A 25898-nucleotide genomic window follows, 5' to 3' on the forward strand; every position below is an offset into this window, starting at 1 on the left:
CACACTACGCCGTGAAGGACTGAAATCCTGCAGTGCCCGCAAGGTCCCCCTGCTCAAGAAAGCACATATACATGCCCGTCTGAAGTTTGCCAGTGAACATCTGAATGATTCAGAGGAGAACTGAGTGAAAGTGTTGTGGTCAGATGAGACCAAAATGGAGCTCTTTGGCATCAACTCAACTCGCCATGTTTGGAGGAGGAGGAATGCTGCCTATGACCCCAAGAACACCATCCCCACCGTCAAACATGGAGGTGGAAACATTATGCTTTGGGGGTGTTTTTCTGCTAAGGGGACAGGACAACTTCACCGCATCAAAGGGACGATGGACGGGGCCATGTACCGTCAAATCTTGTGTGAAAACCTCCTTCCCTCAGCCAGGGCATTGACAATGGGTCGTGGATGGGTATTCCAGCATGACATTGACCCAAAACACACGGCCAAGGCAACAAAGGAGTGGCTCAAGAAGAAGCACATTAAGGTCCTGGAGTGGCCTAGCCAGTTTCCAGACCTTAATCCCATAGAAAATCTGTGGAGGGAGCTGAAGGTTCGAGTTGCCAAACGTCAGCCTCGAAACCTTAATGACTTGGAGAAGATCTGCAAAGAGGAATGGGACAAAATCCCTCCTGAGATGTGTGCAAACCTGGTGGCCAACTACAAGGAACGTCTGACCTCTGTGATTGCCAACAAGGGTTTTGCCAACAAGTACTAAGGGATGTTTTGCAGAGGGGTCAAATACTTATTTCCCTTATTAAAATGCAAATCAATTTATAACATTTTTGACATACGTTTTCTAGATTTTTTTGTTGTTATTCTGTCTCTCACTGTTCAAATAAACCTACCATTAAAATTATAGACTGATCATTTCTTTGTCAGTGGGTGTCATGCCCTGACTCAGGGGACACTTAAATGTTGAGTCAGGGTGTGTATATTGTTTTTTGTGCATTTTCTATGTTTGTATTCTAGTATGTGTAGTTCTATGTTGGCCGGTGTGGTTCCCAATCAGAGGCAGCTGTCGCTCGTTGTCTCTGATTGGGGATCATACTTAGGCAGCCTATTGGCACTAGATGGTTGTGGGATCTTGTTCCGTGTAAGGTATGTTGTGTGTTCTACCTTGGACTTCACGTTTCGTTTCCTTTGTTGTTTTGTCGTGTGTTTAAGGTTAATAAACATGTACGCATATCACGCTGCGCCTTGGTCCGTCCCGTCCTTCAACGAACGTGACAGAAGATCCCACCAAACGAGGACCAAGCAGCGTGCCCAGGCGGAGCGAATAGCCATGTCACAGGTGGGCAAATTGTGGTCATGGGAAGAGATATTCGGGGGAAAGGACCATGGGCTAAGGTAGATGCCCAGGCAGGAGAGGAGCAACGGCAACACGGAGGAGGCCGGTCGAGGAGGAAGCCCGAGAAGCAGCCCCAATAACATTTTGAGGGGGGGAACACGGGGTGGTTGGCGGAGCCTAGGGTTAGAGCAGAGCCAACTCCCCATACTCACGCGAGGAAGCGTATGACTGGGCAAGCTCCGTGTAATGCGGAGCTACGTACTGTGTCGCCAGTCCTCGCACCAAGCCAGTGGTGCGCGTCCACAGTCCGGCCCGGCCTGTTCCTGCTCCTCGCACAAAGCCAGTGGTGTGCGTCGCCAGCCCGGCCCGGCCTGTTCCTGCTCCTCGCACCAAGCCAGTGGTGTGCGTCGCCAGTCCGGCCCGGCCTGTTCTTGCTCCTCGTACCAAGCCAGTGGTGCGCGTCGCCAGCCCAGCCCGGCCTGTTCCTGCTCCTCGCACCAAGCCAGTGGTGCGCGTCACCAGCCCGGCCCGACCTGTTCCTGCTCCTCGCACCAAGCCAGTGGTGCGCGTCGCCAGCCCGGCCCGGCCTGTTCCTGCTCCTCGCACCACGCCAGTCCACAGGTGCCTGATTCAGCTCCGGTCAGCGGCTCCACTCCGGAGCCAGAGCAGTCCGCTCCACCGGTATCCAGTCCAGCTCCGGTCAGCGGCTCCAGTCCAGACCATGACGTCAGCCCCTCTCCAGGTTCGGGGTCTCCCACACCAGGGTCCAGACAGGGCCTGGCGTATCGTGGGAGGAAGGAGAGGGGAAGCAGCGCGCCGAGGTCCAGACCAGACCAGGGACGCAACAGGGAGGCGGAGAGTGAGAGGTCGTCACGCCCCGAGCCGGATCCGCCTCCGAGGCGGAATGCCCACCCGGCCCCTACCCTGTTATGTTTATGTTGTGCGGTCGGAGTCCGCACCTTTGGGGGGTACTGTCACGCCCTGACTCAGGGGACACTTAAATGTTGAGTCAGGGTGTGTATATTGTTTGTTGTGCATTTTCTATGTTTGTATTCTAGTATGTGTAGTTCTATGTTGGCCGGTGTGGTTCCCAATCAGAGGCAGCTGTCGCTCGTTGTCTCTGATTGGGGATCATACTTAGGCAGCCTATTGGCACTAGATGGTTGTGGGATCTTGTTCCGTGTAAGGTATGTTGTGTGTTCTACCTTGGACTTCACGTTTCGTTTCCTTTGTTGTTTTGTCGTGTGTTTAAGGTTAATAAACATGTACGCATATCACGCTGCGCCTTGATCCGTCCTTCAACGAACGTGACAGTGGGCAAACGTACAAAATCAGCAGGGGATCAAATACTTTTTTCCCTCACTGTAATAGAACAACAGCACATTGTAACAAACAAATGAACATTAAAATGTTTCCTCTCCGATGGCAGTTCAGTGGAAATCAATTACACATGCAGACAGACACAAGTGACTGTAGCATGCTACTTCATAGTGAATGAAGGGTGCACAGGGAGACGAGTGTCACTGCTTCATCTGTAGTCCTGAAAATATGATGCCAAGTTCCCTTTTAAAGCATATTCATCCGCTTAAATAGTGCTTGAGCAAGGTATACAAATAAAACCGCATGGTACCGACAAATAGTGAAGCAGTTGGCCACCACAACCTGTCCCGGCTACCACCAAGGCACAGAAAGGCCCACAGCCACACACTGGCCAGGCAGGCTAAGTTTATTGCTGTGACCATTGATCTGTGTACAGTCCATTTATCATTCATGAAAGGAGCCAGTGATCTTCACAGTATATTAAATGAAACAACTCTGATCATCTGTCAACTGCTCTCTTATTGCTGTTTCCCTCTCCACAGGGATTTGGGCTGCTTCCATCCTTCTTCCCTATTCACAGGTTGCTAGGCAACGCAGCTGGGGGCATGGCTGCAAGTGTGTGTGGCTCGGCGGCGGCGTAGATGCGTACTCCGGCAAACTGTTTAAATGGCTGCTGGGGCTATTTTCATGCTTGTGAGGTGGCTTTGGGCATTCGTTTCAGGGGTTATGTCTGTGTGGGCAACTCAGAGGGTGGTTATCACTAAGGAGGAGGAGAAGGGAGAGGGGAGGGATGGGGCTGTGCCAGTGTCACTTTTGTGACTACCATTAAATTAGCCTAAAAAGGCCAGCCATGACCAAGTGCTGATCTGTATCACCAAGATACAACACAGCTCAAAGCAATATTTTCATGAAATTGACACAAAAAGAATTCAACAATATTTAAGAAGACTTAATTGTGGCAAGCAATGAGAGTGATGCACTGCTATTTAATTTACTGGTCCATTGCCTCTAGAGAGCACAATATCTTTCCAAAAGTAATATATGCCACACAGTGATGTATGCCCCCGATTTGTTTTCAACCTGAATATTCAACTGCGGCGTGATTGAGAAGCATTAGCTCGGTTGTGAGACCAGTCTTACTGGGAGGGTAGAAAGGTCTGTTTTAAATGAGCTCATTCTAATACTAGCATTTGATGATACAGGATTTGAGACATCAGATGAACAGGCCTCTTCACTCACTCATCTGCCTTCAGACTCATCATCTCCATCTCCTCTATCTCTTAACAAATGATGTCATTGAACTTCGATACCCCTTGTTAAAATACTATCATTAGTTTCCCCCCATCTATGGTGATCAGTCACAGCAGCATCCTATTCATTCGGGGTAGGGGGGCTCTTTTATCATTAAGAGAGAAAGCCGGCTAACGTAAATAAAGACACCACTGTTTGTGATGACTAGATTTCTTCTTAATCCACAAGGACATCTGAATGAAAATATGGCTGTTGATTTAGGGGAGAATGTTTTCATTTGGTTGGCCCTTTCACTGCGGTATTTGCTGAAGAAACTGGGCAACAAAACCCTGGCTAATTGACCACAGTCCTCAATGCTCCTCTGTGCTGCTGCAGAACTAAGAAATGGAACATTCTCACAATTTTGTCAAAAAAAATCCAAAAATTCATACACGGCTAGAAAATCTCCAGTGAATTCTGGTAGACAAAGGGGAGAGGGAAGGAAGTGCTTGCATGGAGGAAAAGGAGGAATGCATGAACAAAACAGGGGTGAAGTGTTTCTAGCTGATGAATAGCACCAGGTAGCTGAATAACAGTGAGGTCAGAGGTGCTAGCAGCTCCAGCAGTCCGGGCACAGCAAACCCCCAGGCCCCCTCCTGGCCCCCCTCTCACGTCTGAGGACCACATCCCTACCCCTCAGTGCCAGGTGATTTGTCTGAGGTTGGGCTAGGCTGACCTTTTTACTCTATCCACTGTCATAACAGCACCAGAGCTGGGCTGAGAACAACACACAAGGACAGGAGGGAGGGAGAGGGAGGAAAAAAGAAATGGAGACAGAGAGAGTGTAGAGAGAAATATGGGGAGAAAGAGAGGAGAGAGAGAGGGATGAGAGAGCGGAAAAACCCGGCAGAGAGCCTGGGCTGATTGTAATTGCTTTAGATACAGCACTATGCGGGCACTGGGAGATAGAAGCAGCAAAATTACTGCTGCAGGTTCTCCCCAGCCCCCTCCTGCTTCTCTGTCAAAAATATATTAATTATACCTCCTCTCTCTACTGTGTTGGAGCATGCTGATCCACTGTGTCTGGCACTCACACTGGGGCCGTGTGTGTGTGTGTGTGTGTGTGTGTGTGTGTGTGTGTGTGTATGTGTGTGTATGTGTGTAAGTGCATGTTTTTATGTACGTGTGTGGGTGGGGGCGGGGTTGGTTAAACTGGTTGCTTATATAAGGACGGGGTGTGTTTTTTGTTTTTATCTGTATTGTTGTGCATGTAGAGGACAGGGGGAGGAGGGGGACCAAGCAGACGAGTGTGTGTTTATTTGTGTACAGACACTGCTGGTGTATTGCAGGCGATGACAGCATGATAATGTACCATGCACTCATTTGCAGTAAGCCACTTATAACCATACAGAGATGCAAATGCATTTCACATACATACTGTACAGCATGCTGCACACGCACGCTACTCGTATACAAACACACACACACACGCACACACACACGCACGCACACAAACCCACACTAATATGGGAGTGCAGTGCTGTTGTTAGAGCGATATTAGAGCCCTGTATTCACTGAGTGAGTATTATGGCCTTAGCGTGTAATAACTATTATTAAACTACCAACTGGTCGAAGGTCCTAAATGGATGATAACTATGATCAAAATACAAAAGAAGCACAATGAGAGAGCCATTTCGAATTAACTAATCCAACAGTTCCTGCTGTGTTATTTTCTGGCTCAGAAATGCATCATAGATAGAGATACAGTATACTGTACACAGAAGGGTGTTGATGGATTTTACCTGTTGTTCAGTGTCCTCCTCGTCACTGCTGATCTTCAGGTCATCCTCAAGCATTCTGCAGAAAGACACAAAGCACTAGTCAGGTCAAATGGACAGTTTCAGGTGACCATTTTGTGTCCTTCTTTATTCAACAAATTCCTTTATCATCCACCTTTCTATTTTCTATGATGGTGGGATTTTGCTTATGATAGAATATTAATTAAATGAATAACCCTGTAATAACCCTACAACCATTCCCCATATAAAGTCATAACATATAGTACTGCTGAGGAAATAACTTTTATATTATTCAAAGCAGTGCATGTATCAGGTATTCTAAGAATCCTTTTTATTAGGACACAAGCACAATGCATTTTTGGATGACGTGCCATTATTTACAGAAGAGCAAAATGCATCTCTCCATAGTGAGGGATGGCATTACTCTACTCTCTGTTATATATATATATATATATATATATATATATATATATATATATATATATATGTATCATCTTTCAATGCAATTCAACATTGAAAAAAACATCCAATCTCTTAGCTTGCTTCAGACTCATAAACTATCAAAAAGTGTTTTCAGAAAGAATGATGTCATCTGACAAATGGTTATGGGGTGTGATGACATCATAGTAAAAACATAATAAAACCGGGCCAGCAGGCAGGCTAGCTTAGCAACCTACATTTCTACATAGACACTCCGGGCCAGTCGGCCACTCTAACACAACATGACTGTTAAAAAAGAACCCGGGCGAGGAATTTTCCCCTGAGTTAGAACAATAAAAGGAGCTCTATGAGAGAGGGAAATGTGTTTAAAGTTTAGTTTTCTATGACCTAAGCTGTCGTGCAGCATCTTAGATTGGGCAGAACTTTGAACAAAATTGCCAGTCATTACTCTGGTAATATTTAACAGATGTCAGGAGAAGAAACCTTCGCAGCACAAAACCAGGTGGCTGAGGTGGACGCTTCCAGTGGATTTGCACTCAGTTGGAGCCAAACTGAGGGGGTAATGTCTGTATGTACATGCATGTGTGAGTGTGTGTTTGAGAGAGAGACACAGAAGAAAAGAGAGAGAGAGAGAGAAAGAAAGAAAGAAAGAAAGAAAGAAAGAAAGAAAGAAAGAAAGAAAGAAAGAAAGAAAGAAAGAAAGAAAGAAAGAAAGAAAGAAAGAAAGAAAGAAAGAAAGAAAGAAAGAAAGAAAGAAAGAAAGAAAGAAAGAAAGAAAATAAGAAAGAAACAAAGAAAGAAACAAAGAAGAGAGGGACAACATGAATAAAGAGTCGACTGTCTGTGGTCTATTACATTTTTAACTTCTCTCCAGCCAGTGTGGATAATCCAGCCTTTAATTGGAAGTAAATCAATAGTAGGAAAATGCTCCTATAAATTCACCTAAACAGTGTACACTGCAGCAGTTTACCCACAGCCCTATTCACTCTAGGAGGAGAGGCATGGTTATACTTTTCACTTTTATGACACCACAAAAGACGTGCATAAAAACGATACCCTCTTAAAGAAGTCCTGAAGACCCTGTAAATGATGAACGTAGGTTCGATTGCACATCTGTTTGAAACATTGATAGACCTCCGATCCAAATGAACTGCTTGATAAATAATTAGCCCCATCTCTCTGTCAGGAAACCACAGATATGCAGTTGTACCAACATCTCAGGACTAACAGGACGTTCTAATAAATGCCTTTGAGGAGACATAATAGACTGTTTCAGCCTGAGAGTGAGATAGTGTTTAATGGCCTAATTGGGCCTGTGTTTATCACTCTGCTAAATCAACCTTGAAACCACAAGGAGGACAAGGAGTTAAACTGAGTTTTATATTATTTTAACTTGAATATAAACACTTCGGCAGCACGGCTAGAAGCGAGCTCACAGAAATATTCACCTCATTAAAATTGGCATACCATGAGACAGAGAGACCCAATCTGCCTTAAGTCACTTTTTTAGAATCTCCTTCTTTCCTGCTTGGCGTCAGTTGAGTGTATGCTTAAGGTTTAACGTTTTGGCAAACATATACGTTCTTTTACAGGCACTCAAAGCACCTTGATAAACCTGAGTGAAGCGCAGTCTAATGATTCAGATAGGATTAGAGGCAGCTCTGGTGAAGCCAAGAGAAATATTGTGATTTACAACATCCTATCTTACCATCAGGACCATTAACATGGAAACAGAATGACAAACCCACACCATGTCTTTTTCACTGAAGCCACCCATGAGTGAGGCTCATTTGAATTGTGCGGTTGGCACTGGCACTGTTTCGTCCTGTTTCTTCACTTTTAGAAAAGGCAGTACAGGAGTGTCTAGGGCAGGGTAGAAGTGTCTCGGGTACGTCAGGAGTGTCTAGGGCAGGGTAGAAGTGTCTCGGGTACGTCAGGAGTGTCTAGGGCAGGGTAGAAGTGTCTCGGGTAGGTCAGTAGTGTCTAGGGCAGGGTAGAAGTGTCTCGGGTAGGTCAGGAGTGTCTATGGCAGGGCAGGAGAGGGCAAAGGGAGGGTCAGGGAGGGGAAGGTTAGTCAGGGCAGCAGGGCAATTCAAGGGGTGAGGGGCAGAGGGGTGATGAGGAGAGAGAAGAGGAGAGGAGGAGTGAGGAGGAGAGAGAAGAGGAGAGGAGGGGTGAGGAGAGGGAAAGAGAGATGAGAGGCAGGACAGAGCTGAAGAGGGCAAGCCCAGACTAGAGAAGCACAGCTGGTGGAGCGCAGCAATACAGCAACACACAGTGACAGAGTCTCCTGGCACTTGCCCACTAGAGAGCCAGCGTAATGATAGGGAGGGACAGGCACAGGCTGTGATCATTAGCCACCAGCTAACTCCCAATCACTACCTCTGTCTATCTGTCAGCACCCTCAGGGAAAATCTATTTCCAGCCTTTCAGAATTCACATATACTGGAGACAAACTATGGCAAGTCTTTGAAAATGCACATACTATATAGACAAATGTTCGGGAATTATTGTGACAAGTAACTATGATATTCTGAATGAACTGGATGCTGGAATTTTGATAAGGTATTATATATTATTTTAATGTACAGTTGAAGTCGGAAGTTTACATACGCTTAGGTTGGAGTCATTAAAACTCGTTTTTCAACCACTCCACAAATTTCTTGTTAAGAAACTATAGTTTTGGCAAGTCGGTTGGGACATCTACTTTGTGCATGACACAAGTAATTTTTCCAACAATTGGTTACAGACAGATTATTTCACTTATAATTCACTGTATCACAATTCCAGTGGGTCAGAAGTTTACTTGCCTTTAAACAGCTCGGAAAATTCCAGAAAATGATGTCATGGCTTTAGAAGCTTCTGATAGGCTAATTGACATAATTTGAGTCAATTGGAGGTGTACCTGTGGATGTATTTCAAGGCCTACCTTCAAACTCAGTGCCTCTTTACTTGACATCATGGGAAAATCAAAAGAAATCAGCCAAGACCTTAGAAAAAAATATGTAGACCTCCACAAATCTGGTTCATCATTGGGAGCAATTTCCAAACGCCTGAAGGTACCACGTTCATCTGTACAAACAATAGTATGCAAGTATAAACACCATGGGACCACGCAGCCATCATACTGCTCAGGAAGGAGACACGTTCTGTCTCCTAGAGATGAACGTACTTCGGTGCGAAAAGTGCAAATCAATCCCAGAACAACAGCAAAGGGCCTTGTGAAGATGCTGGAGGAAACAGGTACAAAATTATCTACAGTGGGGAGAACAAGTATTTGATACACTGCCAATTTTGCAGGTTTTCCTACTTACAAAGCATGTAGAGGTCTGTAATTTTTATCATAGGTACACTTCAACTGTGAGAGGCGGAATCTAAAACAAAAATCCAGAAAATCACATTGTATGATTTTTAAGTAATTAATTTGCATTTTATTGCATGACATAAGTATTTGATACATCAGAAAAGCAGAACTTAATATTTGGTACAGAAACCTTTGTTTGCAATTACAGAGATCATACATTTCCTGTAGGTCTTGACCAGGTTTGCACACACTGCAGCAGGGATTTTGGCCCACTCCTCCATACAGACCTTCTCCAGATCCTTCAGGTTTCGGGGCTGTCGCTGGGCAATACGGACTTTCAGCTCCCTCCAAATATGTTCTATTGGGTTCAGGTCTGGAGACTGGCTAGGCCACTCCAGGACCTTGAGATGCTTAATACGGAGCCACTCCTTAGTTGCCCTGGCTGTGTGTTTCCGGTCATTGTCATGCTGGAAGATCCAGCCACGACCCATCTTCCATGCTCTTACTGAGGGAAGGAGTTTGTTGGCCAAGATCTCGCGATACATGGCCCCATCCATCCTTCCCTCAATACGGTGCAGTTGTCCACGGTGCAGTTGTCCTGTCCCCTTTGCAGAAAAGCATCCCCAAAGAATGATGTTTCCACCTCCATGCTTCACGGTTGGGATGGTGTTCTTGGGGTTGTACTCATCCTTCTTCTTCCTCCAAACACGGCGAGTGGAGTTTAGACCAAAAAGCTCTATTTTTGTCTCATCAGACCACATGACCTTCTCCCATTCCTCCTCTGGATCATCCAGATGGTCATTGGCAAACTTCAGACGGGCCTGGGCATGCGCTGACTTGAGCAGGGGGACCTTGCGTGCGCTGCAGGATTTTAATCCATGACGGCGTAGTGTGTTACTAATGGTTTTCTTTGAGACTGTGGTCCCAGTTCTCTTCAAGTCACTACATGATTTGTAAGTAGGAAAACCTGCAAAATCGGCAGTGTATCAAATACTTGTTCTCCCCACTGTATATCCACAGTAAAATGAGTCCTATATTGACATAACCTGAAAGGCCGCTCAGCAAGGAATAATCCACTGCTCCAAAACCGCCATAAAAAAGCCAGACTACGTGTCAGGTTTTGGCCATGACTGTTCGGGTTTTGGTCACTAGATGTCCCCATTGCACCTTTTTTGTACCTTTTGTTTTTCTTGCTCTAATTATTGTTTGCACCTGTAGGTCATTCCCTTGTTAGTATTTATACCCTGTGTGTTCCTCAGTTCCTTGCTCAGTGTTTGTAAGTTAGCACCCAGCCCCAGCCCAAGCCTTGTTTTATATAGATATTTCTCTGGTGGGATTTTCCAGAGGTTCTCTGGTTTAGTTCTTGTGTTTTGTTTGAGTAGTCTTTTGAGGTTTGTTTTTCCCTGCTGTTTTTTACCACTTTGTGGAGTTTCTTTTGTTTTTTGGAGGTTTTCCTCTTTGTGCCTCTTGGCTTTATTTTTTGGACATTGTGGATTTAGTTTCTTTGCCTGAAGATTTTGTTCTTTAATTAAACCACCATCTCTAGTACAGCTGTGTCTGCCTCATCTTCTGGGTTCTGACAATTATTAGTGATTGTTTCTCGCACCGGGTCGTGACAGAAACACTGAGCCATTATTATGAACCCAGAGGCAGCCAGTACCCAGGATCTTTTTTCCATGCTGTCCCACCATGAGGGGACTGTCCAACGCCACGAAGCTGCTCTGGTTCAGCAAGAGGCCTTAATGGCTAGACATTCTCAACTTCTGTCAGAGATGCTGACTTCCATAAAGCAGATTTCGGATCGACTTTCCCCGGCAACCGCTTCTGCTCCAGTTCATCCGATTCAAGGGCCCCTGGCAGTTAATCCCCTGGCTGAACCTCGTCTGCCGCCTCCCCAACGGTTCTCAGGGGATCCGAGTGTTTGTAAGGGGTTTTTCACCCAATGTTCTCTCTCCTTTGAGCTGCAACCATCGTCGTTTCCCACCGACCGGTCCAAGATAGCATATATCATCACCCTGCTGTCGGAAAAGGCCCTAGCCTGGGCTACTGCTGTGTGGGATGCCCAAAGTCCCTGCTGTGCCAGCTACTCTACCTTTGCTGAAGAATTCAAGCGAGTGTTTCAAGGTCCTACCAACGGCCCTGACTCAGCCAAACAGCTCCTGATTCTCCGCCAAGGTCGGCGCAGCGTGACGGACTATGCCATCCAGTTCCGCACTGTGGCAGCAGCAAGTGGCTGGAACGACGAGGCGCTCACAGTGTGTTTTTTGAAGGGTCTTTCTGACACCATCCAAGATGAACTGGCCACTCGGGAACCACCGGACAACCTCGAGTCCCTTATCAAGTTGGCTTCACGCATAGACCAGCGTCTGAGAGAGAGAGAACAAAACCATAGACCGCTCACCCTAGCTCCTATCGGTTCCAGCTCCGAGTCTCCACCTTTATCCTCGCTGGCTCCACCAGAACCCATGCAGGTTGGACGCATCTCCCAGGCTGAGAGAGACCGCCGGATGAGGGAGCGATGCTGTCTATATTGCGGCAAACCGGGCCATTTCCGCTCCACGTGTCCCGGGCTCCAGGGAAACGCACTCTCCCGTGCAGGCCTGGGAGGACTGTAACGGGAAACATAACCTCCTCCCATCCATCCAACTCCCGCCTGCTCATTCCAGTTACCCTTTCCTGGGACGACCACGAGTTTTCTCTTCAAGCCTTGGTAGACTCTGGAGCCGCAGGTAACTTCATGGATGGGATCTGGGCGAAGGAGAATGGCGTTCCTTCTGAACCTCTAAGTGACCCCATAAGGGTTACTACGTTGGATAGAAGTCCTTTGGGATCTGGACTTGTCACTCGTGCCACTACCCCCCTTACGACTTTCAGTTTCCCAACACCAGGAAGTGATGAACTTTCATCTGATCTCCTGTTCCGAGTTTCCTCTCGTCCTTGGTTATCCCTGGCTTCACAGCCATAACCCTCACATCGACTGGTCTGTGGGCACTATCAAGCAGTGGGGTCCTACGTGCCAAGCCACTTGTATCTTCCCGAGTTCCCAGAGTTCTCCTTCCGAGTCTCTAGAATCCATCGACTTGTCCCGAGTTCCCGAGTGTTACCATGACCTCAAACTGGTATTTAGCAAACAGAGGGCCACCAAACTACCACCCCATAGACCTTACGATTGCACCATCGACCTGTTGCCGGGGACCTGCCCTCCCAGGGGTCGGATCTTTTCCCTTTCTCCTCCCGAACGAGCTGCTATGGATACCTACATCAAGGACGCTCTGACAGCAGGCCTCATGCGTCCATCTACCTCGCCGGCGGGAGCAGGGTTTTTCTTTGTGGCCAAGAAAGACGGTGGATTACGACCTTGCATCGACTACCGGGGGACTCAATGCCATAACCGTCCGTAACCGCTACCCGCTACCCCTTATGGCCACAGCCTTTGAGCTGCTCCAGGAAGCAGTTGTCTTCACTAAGCTTGACCTGCGGAACGCATACCATCTTGTGCGGATCAAACCCGGGGCCGAGTGGAAGACCGCTTTCAACACGCCTACTGGTCACTACGAATACTCGGTGATGCCCTTCGGCCTGACCAACGCTCCGGCTGTGTTCCAAGCGCTCATAAACGATGTGCTTAGGGATATGCTTAACATCTTTGTGTTTGTTTACTTGGATGACATCCTCATCTTTTCGAGCTCCCTTCAAGAACACACTAAGCATGTCAGACAAGTGCTCAAACGCCTCCTAGACAGCCATTTGTACGTTAAGCCGGAGAAGTGTGAATTCCATTCCTCTCGAGTACAATTCCTGGGATTTATAGTGGAACCCGGACAAGTCCAGATGGACCCCAAGAAGGTAGAGGCGGTAGCGGATTGGCCCACCCCCAAGTCCGTTAAGGAAGTTCAGCGTTTCCTGGGCTTCACCAATTTTTACCGCAAGTTCATCAAGAACTTCAGCTCGGTGGCAGCCCCTCTCTCGGCGGTAACCAAGGGTGGCAACACAAGGTTTCTGTGGGGTAGAGAAGCTGAGACGGCCTTCCAAGGACTCAAGCAGCGCATCCTCTCTGCTCCCATCCTGACACTACCAACGGCGGATGAACCTTTTGTGGTGGAGGTAGACGCATCAGAGGTTGGGGTTGGAGCTGTCCTGTCTCAGAGGGGTGAAGACAAGAAGCTTCATCCTTGCACCTTCTTCTCTCACCGGCTTACCCCGGCCGAGAGGAATTACGATGTGGGGGATCGTGAACTCCTAGCAGTTAAGATGGCATTGAAGGAATGGAGACACTGGCTCGAGGGGGCTTCTCAACCGTTTCAAGTGCTTACGGACCACAAGAATCTGGAGTATATCCAGCAGGCGAAGCGGTTGAACGCCAGACAAGCTCGATGGTCTCTTTTCTTCAGCCGATTTCAGTTTATCCTCACCTATAGACCCGGGTCGAAGAATCTTAAACCGGACGCCTTGTCACGAATCTACTCTCCTGCCATTCGAGAAGATACTGACATGACTGTCCTTCCAGCCGCTAAGATCGTGGCTCCGATCTCGTGGCAAGTGGAGGATACCGTGAAACAAGCTCAAGCCATCGAACCGGGCCCTGGAGGAGGTCCTGCTAATCGGTTGTTTGTTCCCAAGGCAGCAAGGTCCCAAGTCCTTCGGTGGGGGCACTCCTCTCGCCTCACCTGTCACCCGGGCGTAGGCCGCACCTTGGAGTTCATCCAGCGTAAGTTCTGGTGGCCCACCATAAAAGAAGACGTTGCCACTTTCATCAAGGCCTGTTCCGTGTGCTGCCAGGGCAAATCTTCTCACCTCCGCCCTCAAGGACTCCTTCACCCTCTATCTATTCCCCACCGACCCTGGTCCCATATCTCGTTGGACTTTATTACTGGCCTTCCTCCGTCCCATGGTAATACTACGATCCTAGTCATCATCGACAGGTTTTCTAAGGCGGCCAGGTTTGTTCCTTTGACCAAATTACCTTCTGCCAAGGGAACAGCTGAGTTGGTGATTAACCATGTGTTCCGAGTCTTTGGGATTCCGCAAGATATGGTTTCCGACAGAGGTCCCCAGTTCGCCTCAAGGTTTTGGAAGGCCTTCTGCCAACTCATAGGGGGCCACGGCCAGTTTATCTTCAGGGTACCATCCGAGTCCAATGGCCAAACTGAGAGGATGAATCAGGAGCTGGAAACCACCCTCAGATGCATGGTTTCCAACAACCCGTCCACTTGGTCATCCTTCATTGTTTGGGCCGAGTACGCGCACAACACCTTGTGCTCCTCCTCCACTGGTATGTCCCCGCATGAGTGTCAGTTTGGCTATGCGCCTCTATTGTTCCCGGACCAGGAGGCAGAAGTCAGAGTGCCTTCAGCCTCGAGGTTCATCAGACGCTGTCGGCTTACGTGGAAGAAGGCACGTCTTAATCTTCTGCGTTCCTCTCAGCAGTACCAACGACAAGCCAACAGAGGTCGCCGTCCCGGTCCTACCCTGTACCCCGGCCAGAGAGTATGGCTCTCAACTAAGAACCTACCACTACGGGTGGAGTCTCGCAAGCTGTCCCAGAGGTTCATCGGTCCCTTTAAGATTGCCAGGAGAGTCAATCCCGTTACTTTTCGCCTGCACTTACCCAGATCACTTAAGATCAATCCAACATTTCACATTTCTTTATTAAAACCTGTTGTTTTTTCTCCCCTTATCCCGGCAGGCAGACCTCCCCCCTCCGGCCCGTGTCATCGGTGGCCAGTCGGCTTATACCGTCCACCGGATACTGGATTCCCGCCCGGGTGCAGCGGTCCTGGCAGTATCTGGTGGACTGGGAAGGCTACGGTCCCGAGGAGCGCTCCTGGGTTCCTGCCAAGGACATACTGGACCCTGACCTCATTCGTCAGTTCAGGGCCCTCCACCCTGAGAAGGCTGGTAGGAACGTCAGGAGCCGTTCCTAGGAGGGGGATTCTGTCAGGTTTTGGCCATGACTGTTCGGGTTTTGGTCACTAGATGTCCCCATTGCACCTTTTTTGTACCTTTTGTTTTTCTTGCTCTAATTATTGTTTGCACCTGTAGGTCATTCCCTTGTTAGTATTTATACCCTGTGTGTTCCTCAGTTCCTTGCTCAGTGTTTGTAAGTTAGCACCCAGCCCCAGCCCAAGCCTTGTTTTATATAGATATTTCTCTGGTGGGATTTTCCAGAGGTTCTCTGGTTTAGTTCTTGTGTTTTGTTTGAGTAGTCTTTTGAGGTTTGTTTTTCCCTGCTGTTTTTTACCACTTTGTGGAGTTTCTTTTGTTTTTTGGAGGTTTTCCTCTTTGTGCCTCTTGGCTTTATTTTTTGGACATTGTGGATTTAGTTTCTTTGCCTGAAGATTTTGTACCATCTCTAGTACAGCTGTGTCTGCCTCATCTTCTGGGTTCTGACAATTATTAGTGACTGTTTCTCGCACCGGGTCGTGACACTACGGTTTGCAACTGCACATGTGGACAAAGATCGTACTTTTTGGAGAAATGTCCTCTGGTCTGATGAAACAAAAATTGAACTTTTTGGCCATAATGACCATCATTGTGTTTGGAGGGAAAAGGGGGAAGGGTTGCAAGCCGAAGAACACCATCCCAACCTGTGAAGCACGGGGGTGGCAGCATCATGCTGTGGGGGTGCTTTGCTGCAGGAGGGACTGGTGCACTTCACAATATAGATGGCATCATGAGGAAGGAAAATTATGTGGATATATTGAAGCAACATCTCAAGATATCAGTCAGGAAGTTAAAGCTTGGTCGCAAATGGGTCTTCCAAATGGACAATGACCCCAAGCATACTTCCAAAGTTGTGGCAAAATTGCTTAAGGACAACAAAGTCAAGGTATTGGAGTGGCCATCACAAAGCCCTGACCTCAATCCTATAGAAAGTTTGTGGGCAGAACTGAAAAAGCATGTACGAGCAAGGATGCCTACAAACCTGACTCAGTTTTATCAGCTCTGTCAGGAGGAATGGGCCAAACTTCAACCAACTTATTGTGGGAAGCTTGTGGAATGCTACCCGAAACGTTTGACCCAAGTTAAACTATTTAAAGGCAATGCTACCAAATACTAATTGAGTGTATGTAAACTTCTGACCCACTGGGAATGTGATGAAAGAAATAAAAGCTGAAATAAATCATTCTCTCTACTATTATTCTGACATTTCACATTCTTAAAATAAAGTGGTGATCCTAACTGACCTAAAACAGGGAATTTTTACTAGGATTAAATGTCAGGAATTGTGAAAAACTGAGTTTAAATGTATTTGGCTAAGGTGTATATAGACTTCCGACTTCAACTGTACTTCATATTAGGTCATCTGTATATCAAGAGTGCCTATATGGCTGAAGGAAATGCTATTGCATTACCTTATTAAAATGATATGTGTCTTGAGCATGTCTGACTGACGTGACAAGCTGTTGAGAAAATAAAAGAAACCGCCAAAATACTTTCTCAGTAAATCGTATAAATGTGGTAAATGCCGGTTGTCAGAGGCACTACAGAAAAACATTCTAAACATATCTAATCACCAATGTTCTGATGTTGACATTTCTCCTGAACACAGAATCAAACTGTTTATCACTGACTGTAGTACATGTCAATGTGTCACTGATACATAATTGCACTCATCAACAAGACCCCTCTCTTGGGTATTGCAGTAACCCTCCCTCCCCCTACTGCCCACTGTATTACTGTTATTATTCCCCTGCATGCTCTCAAGTTATTTTTAAATGGAGCAAAAGGGCTGCTAGACGGGCATTTAAGTGTGACCCTCTGTGTTTTCAGTTTGACGGCAGAGGTCAACTTTGTTAAGCGTATATACCCCCGCTCCTTCCCATTTAGCTAGGTGGGCTGGAAGCGCCACAATAGCAACACCTCTCTCCTGTCTCTTCTTGAGCGCTAGGGAGGCATGTCACCACTCACCAGGCAGCTGGGGACCCTGGGAGGGCGGGCCACCCTCCTCAGAGGTGGAAGAGGGGGAAGGGAGGAGTGTTGTACTGTGCACCCCCGGGGATGTGGCACTTCACCGGTGGATGACTGACCCCTGAGCCTCTATCCTTCCACGTCCCTGGTACCTGGTAACTAACTCCATGGTACTGTGCCAGGAGACAGACACAGCGAGAGACAGCATCATCTCAGAGGTATCAGGTACTTGTCTGTGTCAGAGGGGACATACAGTAACTGACTCTAATATCCCCTACAGCGACAGCTCTGTCACTGTCGAGCTGTACTGTCATAGTGAGAGAGAAATAAATGAAGGAGAGGGTTAATTTTAGATGCTGTATTCTACTGTTGTGTATGTGGGTGGTTGTGATGATGACAGGGTTAATTCTGGGTAATGCACTGGTTGTGGTGATTCCCTGATGCTGTGTTAGACAAGGAGAGGAAGGGGAGGCAGAGGGGAGGGGAGATACATTAGTCTTGTTACGTTCCCCCTTAGAGGTATAAGATAACTTTTCGCCAGCCTTTCCTATTCTCTATTCCCTCCGGAGCGAAAGCCTGCAACTGTAACTGTGGGGGCCTTAAAACGAGTGTGCTTTTAAATATTCAATCCATCTCTACGTTATTGTGTCAATCAGTTCCGAGGTACACGGAAATGCACTTGGACAGATGGAAGTAAATAAATATGCTGTGCATTACCCTAGGAGACGTGTGTGTGTTTTTCCGTGTGTGTGTTTCCTTGTGTGCGTGTTTGTGTGTGTGTGTGTCTAGAGCTCACATGCAAAGTGCCTGTCATCCGCTGTGCTCCTGTCTCCTGCCCTGAGACACTGCTTTGTTCCAGATCAGTCACTTAGAGCAGTCGTCTGAGGAGCCAGTCAGCTGAGAGAGGGCCATCAACACTCCCAACATCACTACCCATGCCGTGTGTGTGTGTGTGTGTGTGTGTGTGTGTGTGTGTGTGTGTGTGTGTGGAGTCTGAAGCATAGGATGCATAAGAATAAGTGAATATGAGATAAAGGGCCACGTAACAAGAGAATATTGTATGTTTAAATGCATATGGAATGGGACTATACTGTACTGAAGAAATTACTGTGTATACTATGAACGGGGAACATGAGTGGGAATGAGCTGGAAACAGAGATCCGGTGAGAGCTACAGCGATCAGAGGGAAAGCATCATGAATCCCCCTCTCCTCTCCTCTCCTCTCATCTCCTCTCCTCTCCTCTCCTCTCCTCTCCTTTGCTGCTCCCTCCTTCCAGCTTTCTGCCAGGCCTGCCTCTGATTTAGAGTAGGGGATCTCTCTGGTCCCTCTACACACACACACACACAGGGCCCCAGCCGTACTCTGAAGCCTCTCTTTTTCTAAGCGATGGATTATTTAGATTGGCCCTGAGCCATCTACCACTCTAATTTCCGAGAGCTTGAGAGAGAGAGCTGACTGGAGTGTCACATCAAGAGGCTATGTTGACGCTTGTGATGGATGCCTTTCCTTCGTCTCCTCTACCTGCCTGAGAGGCTCCACTCTGTTCTCTGCATTTATTTCAGCCACGTAGGAAACATATGACTACTGCTTTTTTCAAACTCCCCTCTCTTAGTCGCATATAACAAGCATTCACCTCACCATTAAAGGCACTTGAATATATACATTCGGTGGTCATGAATTCCTTGCAAATATTTATCTTTAGAGCGATAGTACCAAGAACAGATACAGTACGGAGGCATCCAAACAACTTACAGTAGAGAGCTCTACTTACTGTAAGTAACACTCAGGTCCCTCCTCAATACCTTATTCAATGCTATTCTGATAGCATGGTCACAGCAATTATATCTGTGGGTTGTGATGATACTATATTACCTTAGTGTGGAAGGACACAGTAAATGCATAGTGAGGGTAGAACAAACGTTATTATCCTTCAAAGAACATTTCTGAAGAAAAGCATTTTTACGAGGGGCCTTTGTTAAAACTGTGATTTGAGCAGTGGTTGTTGCCATGGCAGTGTGTGTGTGTGTGTGCATTTGTGTCTGTGTGTGTGTGTTTGTGTAAGTAATGGCGAGAGGTGGTCAGAGGGAGGGGTGTTGTGTGACTAGGAGCGCCGGAGGGGGCTGTGATGCAGTTCGGGTCCAAACACAAGGCCTCATTAGAGTCTGGAGCCTCAGCCTTCTGCCATGGCAGCCCTGCAGGCCACAGGCAACCTTTCCCAGGCACGCAAGCAGCCTCTCTTCCACTTTGATGACTTCTTGACTTTATTTAGGTCTGGAGACCCATGTGATATAAATACTGTGAATCGCAGAGCCATCACCAGGAGCCAATCAGATGGAAGCAAAAAAAAACATGTTTGTTGCTTTGCTCCCACAGGGTTTGCTTCTTCATACTACAAGAACTTCGTGTTACTTCAGCATGCAGGGATGTTGTTTATGAAGCGTGCAGAATAAAGCATTATCATTTAAGTATGTTGAGGTCATTGCATACTTTGTGTCCTGGCTCCTCGGTGACCATGAAAATACTGGCACATGATTGCATTGTGATTACAATGACTTCATGAGAATTCTACCGTGACCACACTGACAGCTATGAAACTGATATTTTCAACTTCTCATCATATCAGTGATGCCAAAAACTGATCTCATGACACACTAAACATAAACAATTAGACATGTGAGATCATCAATCAGTTTGTATTGCTAGTAGTATGGGTGGGATTATGGTTCACTGTTTAGCTAGCTAGCTAGCTACATGTCTAAACAAAAGACTCCACTTTTCCAGATGATTAAATGACCCATCAAGTTAGCCAGGTGTGTCTGGGGGTGATTACGGCCATCTATTGTATTTCATGAACATGTGTACATATCTAGACAATAGTGACCCATCCACTTAGCTAGCTGTGGCTGGGGGGGGGGGTTATAGCATTTCTTTCACTTTTTTTTTTTACGATCACAGATAATTACAAAAAATAATCTGATCATAATCGAATCCATAAAATTACCCATATCCGTTACGATACTTGTTTTGTCTGACTACTCGGCACACCCCTAGTGTCTGGATAAGCATCATCTAATAATTATAAAATATTTATAAAATATTTTTATCTGGACACTTTCTATTTTTGATATTGCTACTATGCAAATACACAAGTAACCATTTTCCCTTTACACCTTCTGTATCCTGTGCATATAGTGTGTGTTTACCAGAGACGGTAATGTGAAGAACAACATGACCTGCACCAAAGTCAGATTAGGATATAGGCCAAGGATTGATAAAGTGTATTCCTTATTGTTTTTCCTTAATGTAGGCTAATACTTTCACCACTTTTAATCTTGAAATTTGGTTGTTTACTACACTACCTTACTCACTCTGTTTAGCACATGGCCTCACATGCGAATCCTTAAAGAGATGGGTGGGGCTAAGGCTTAAGATGGTGTGAACGATGCTGAATAGGTGTAGACAAAGAAGAGCTCTACAGGGGCCATTTTCTCAAAAGTGGGGTTACAAGTTGATCAACTTTCAAAGCAGAATTACTTTCCCATTGGTCCTCAACTGCAGTGTATGATATACAGTGGGGAAAAAAAGTATTTAGTCAGCCACCAATTGTGCAAGTTCTCCCACTTAAAAAGATGAGAGAGGCCTGTAATTTTCATCATAGGTACACGTCAACTATGACAGACAAAATGAGAAAAAAAAATCCAGAAAATCACATTGTAGGATTTTTAATGAATTTATTTGCAAATGATGGTGGAAAATAAGTATTTGGTCAATAACAAAAGTTTCTCAATACTTTGTTATATACCCTTTGTTGGCAATGACACAGGTCAAACGTTTTCTGTAAGTCTTCACAAGGTTTTCACACACTGTTTTGGCCCATTCCTCCATGCAGATCTCCTCTAGAGCAGTGATGTTTTGGGGCTGTCACTGGGCAACACGGACTTTCAAATCCCTCCAAAGATTTTCTATGGGGTTGAGATCTGGAGACTGGCTAGGCCACTCCAGGACCTTGAAATGCTTCTTACGAAGCCACTCCTTCGTTGCCCGGGCGTTGTGTTTGGGATCATTGTCATGCTGAAAGACCCAGCCACGTTTCATCTTCAATGCCCTTGCTGATGGAAGGAGGTTTTCACTCAAAATCTCACGATACATGGCCCCATTCATTCTTTCCTTTACACGGATCAGTCGTCCTGGTCCCTTTGCAGAAAAACAGCCCCAAAGCATGATGTTTCCACCCCCATGCTTCACAGTAGGTATGGTGTTCTTTGGATGCAACTCAGCATTCTTTGTACTCCAAACACGACAAGTTGAGTTTTTACCAAAAAGTTATATTTTGGTTTCATCTGACCATATGACATTCTCCCAATCCTCTTCTGGATCATCCAAATGCACTCTAGCAAACTTCAGACGGGCCTGGACATGTACTGGCTTAAGCAGGGGGACACGTCTTGCACTGCAGGATTTGAGTCCCTGGCGGCATAGTGTGTTACTGATGGTAGGCTTTGTTACTTTGGTCCCAGCTCTCTGCAGGTCATTCACTAGGTCCCCCCGTGTGGTTCTGGGATTTTGCTCACCGTTCTTGTGATCATTTTGACCCCACGGGGTGAGATCTTGCGTGGAGCCCCAGATCGAGGGAGATTATCAGTGGTCTTGTATGTCTTCCATTTCCTAATAATTGCTCCCACAGTTGATTTATTCAAACCAAGCTGCTTACCTATTGCAGATTCAGTCTTCCCAGCCTGGTGCAGGTCTACAATTTTGTTTCTAGTGTCCTTTGACAGCTCTTTGGTCTTGACCATAGTGGAGTTTGGAATGTGACTGTTTGAGGTTGTGGACAGGTGTCTTTTATACTGATAACAAGTTCAAACAGGTGCCATTAATACAGGTAACGAGTGGAGGACAGAGGAGCCTCTTAAAGAAGAAGTTACAGGTCTGTGAGAGCCAGAAATCTTGCTTGTTTGTAGGTGACCAAATACTTATTTTCCACCATAATTTGCAAATAAATTCATTAAAAATCCCACAATGTGATTTTCTGGATTTTCTTTTCTCAATTTGTCTGTCATAGTTGACGTGTACCTATGATGAAAATTACAGGCCTCTCTCATCTTTTTAAGTGGGAGAACTTGCACAATTGTTGGCTGACTAAATACTTTTTTTCCCCACTGTACCATTTTGTAGCTCTGAGTCTCTACTTTTATCCAATGTAAAAAACAAAATTTCAAATTTTGCTACATAAGACCGAATCGAGGTGGTCAGTCAAAAAGAGACATCTTTATTTCATGATTTTGGATGATGGTCCATATGTACTATGTAAGAAGTCCATGGAACACTGCACTAAGTTAACTGACAGCTGTCACATACAGACAGGGTACCTCCCTGGAAGACCAGATCTGCTACAAATGAGCCCCTCTTTCTCCTAATTGTTTTTATTTTATTTTCCCAGATGCTGTCCTTTTGAAATTCAAAGAGATTCATGATCTCACTTATCTCATCTTAAAGCATCTCTGCATTTCTACTTATTTTGTCTCATTTGCGCGCACACAGGGACAGAGGGAAGTATTGGCACTGTAGCTGGGATATAATGTATACATGTTTATACAGAGCAATAAAGGCTCTGAGCACCATAGCACAACACAGACATTTAACAGCTACCGCGGTAAGTGTGTTTTAATACAAAAGCTAATACTGCCACTCACTTGTGCTTATACTGCATTTCCTGTGTTTGTAGCAGGGAAAGAAAGAGACACTGCTTGATCTGAAGTCAATGCATTTAGCTCCGCCAGACAAAGCTGGTATTGACACAAATGCTCTTTCCTTGGGCTCTGAACATTTGGTCTGGTTAAATCATTGAAGACTTCTCCAATAAGAGCTGTGTCATTGAGCGACACAAAAGGTCCTACTGTGCAACATTGGAGAGCATTCAGAAATATAGAACACTTGCCTTGCAGCAAGAAACATCACTATTGGATGGTGTTAAGAGATAGATGGGAGGTGTTGAATGGAGCTGAAGGATGGGACTAATAGCAACAACTAATAACAACTAATGTAAAGCATACTGTGTCCATAATAAGTATATAGGTTATAGGTTGAGAGCTTTTGTGAAAGAACACAGTTAGAAAAATATGGCATATAGAAGCAAACCAGATGGACATCATGAAAATGATTGGAGGAAGTTCAGGAGTAAATACAAACAAAATATAATTATTGTAGAATTTGACTGTGTCCATAAAATGTATATAGTATGTATGGGCTGGAAGTAGAGGCCTAAGCGTTGTTGTTCACGAGTTTACTCCAATTGGGGAAGGGGTGGTGGGGTTGGAAAGTAATGAAGGGAAATATAATTTTTAAAAGGATATGTATGTGTGTGTATGGATGTACAGTGGGGAAAAAAAGTATTTAGTCAGACACCAATTGTGCAAGTTCTCCCACTTAAAAAGATGAGAGAGGCCTGTACTTTTCATCATAGGTACACGTCAGCTATGACAGACAAATTGAGGGGAAAAAATCCAGAAAAACACATTGTAGGATTTTTAATGAATTTATTTGCAAATTATGGTGGAAAATAAGTATTTGGTCACCTACAAACAAGCAAGATTTCTGGCTCTCACAGACCTGTAACTTCTTCTTTAAGAGGCTCCTCTGTCCTCCACTCGTTACCTGTATTAATGGCACCTGTTTGAACTTGTTATCAGTATAAAAGACACCTGTCCACAACATCAAACAGTCACACTCCAAACTCCACTATGGCCAAGACCAAAGAGCTGTCAAAGGACACCAGAAACAAAATTGTAGACCTGTACCAGGCTGGGAAGACTGAATCTGCAATAGGTAAGCAGCTTGGTTTGAAGAAATCAACTGTGGGAGCAATTATTAGGAAATGGAAGACATACAAGACCACTGATAATCTCCCTCGATCTGGGGCTCCACGCAAGATCTCACCCTGTGGGGTCAAAATGATCACAAGAACGGTGAGCAAAAATCCCAGAACCACACGGGGGACCTAGTGAATGACCTGCAGAGAGCTAGGACCAAAGTAACAAAGCCTACCATCAGTAACACACTACGCCGCCAGGGACTCAAATCCTGCAGTGCAAGACGTGTCCCCCTGCTTAAGCCAGTACATGTCCAGGCCCGTCTGAAGTTTGCTAGAGTGCATTTGGATGATCCAGAAGAGGATTGGGAGAATGTCATATGGTCACATGAAAACAAAATAGAACTTTTTGGTAAAAACTCAACTCGTCGTGTTTGGAGGACAAAGAATGCTGAGTTGCATCCAAAGAACACCATACCTACTGTGAAGCATGGGGGTGGAAACATCATGCTTTGGGGCTGTTTTTCTGCAAAGGGACCAGGACGACTGATCCGTGTAAAGGAAAGAATGAATGGGGCCATGTATCGTGAGATTTTGAGTGAAAACCTCCTTCCATCAGCAAGGGCATTGAAGATGAAACGTGGCTGGGTCTTTCAGCATGACAATGATCCCAAACACACCGCCCGGGCAACGAAGGAGTGGCTTCGTAAGAAGCATTTCAAGGTCCTGGAGTGGCCTAGCCAGTCTCCAGATCTCAACCCCATAGAAAATCTTTGGAGGGAGTTGAAAGTCCGTGTTGCCCAGCGACAGCCCCAAAACATCACTGCTCTAGAGGAGATCTGCATGGAGGAATGGGCCAAAATACCAGCAACAGTGTGTGAAAACCTTGTGAAGACTTACAGAAAACATTTGACCTGTGTCATTGCCAACAAAGGGTATATAACAAAGTATTGAGAAACTTTTGTTATTGACCAAATACTTATTTTCCACCATAATTTGCAAATAAATTCATAAAAAATCCTACAATGTGATTTTCAGGATTTTTTTTCTCATTTTGTCTGTCATAGTTGACGTGTACCTATGATGAAAATTACAGGCCTCTCTCATCTTTTTAAGTGGGAGAACTTGCACAATTGGTGGCTGACTAAATACTTTTTTCCCCCACTGTATGAATATATGTATGTATGTATATATGTGTGTGTGTATATGTATGTGTATATGTATATATGTATGTATATACAGTGGGGAGAACAAGTATTTGATACACTGCCAATTTTGCAGGTTTTCCTACTTATAAAGCATGTAGAGGTCTGTAATTTTTATCATAGGTACACTTCAACTGCGAGAGACGGAATCTAAAACAAAAATCCAGAAAAACACATTGTATGATTTTAAAGTAATTAATTTGCATTTTATTGCATGACATAAGTATTTGATACATCAGAAAAGCATAACTTAATATTTGGTACAGAAACCTTTGTTTGCAATTACAGAGATCATACGTTTCCTGTAGGTCTTGACCAGGTTTGCACACACTGCAGCAGGGATTTTGGCCCACTCCTCCATTCAGACCTTCTCCAGATACTTCAGGTTTCGGGGCTGTCGCTGGGCAATACGGACTTTCAGCTCCCTCCAAAGATTTTCTATTGGGTACAGGTCTGGAGACTGGCTAGGCCACTCCAGGACCTTGAGATGCTTCTTACGGAGCCACTCCTTAGTTGCCCTAGCTGTGTGTTTCGGGTCGTTGTCATGCTGGAAGACCCAGCCACGACCCATCTTCAATGCTCTTACTGAGCGAAAGA

The 25898-nt window shown here is 45.7% G+C and overlaps 1 protein-coding gene across 1 annotated transcript in view; it reads right to left on the reverse strand.

Annotated features, from left to right (window-relative positions):
* LOC121545505 (AF4/FMR2 family member 2) overlaps positions 1-25898 on the reverse strand; it is a 200930-nt gene that overhangs the window by 62936 nt on the left and 112096 nt on the right. The window contains exon 9 of the mRNA XM_045206605.1: positions 5635-5689. Within this exon, the coding sequence (XP_045062540.1) occupies positions 5635-5689 (55 nt within the window). The remainder of the gene's footprint in view (positions 1-5634; positions 5690-25898) is intronic.

Source organism: Coregonus clupeaformis, chromosome 3 (assembly GCF_020615455.1).
Source record: "Coregonus clupeaformis isolate EN_2021a chromosome 3, ASM2061545v1, whole genome shotgun sequence".
Classification (NCBI taxonomy): domain Eukaryota; kingdom Metazoa; phylum Chordata; class Actinopteri; order Salmoniformes; family Salmonidae; genus Coregonus; species Coregonus clupeaformis.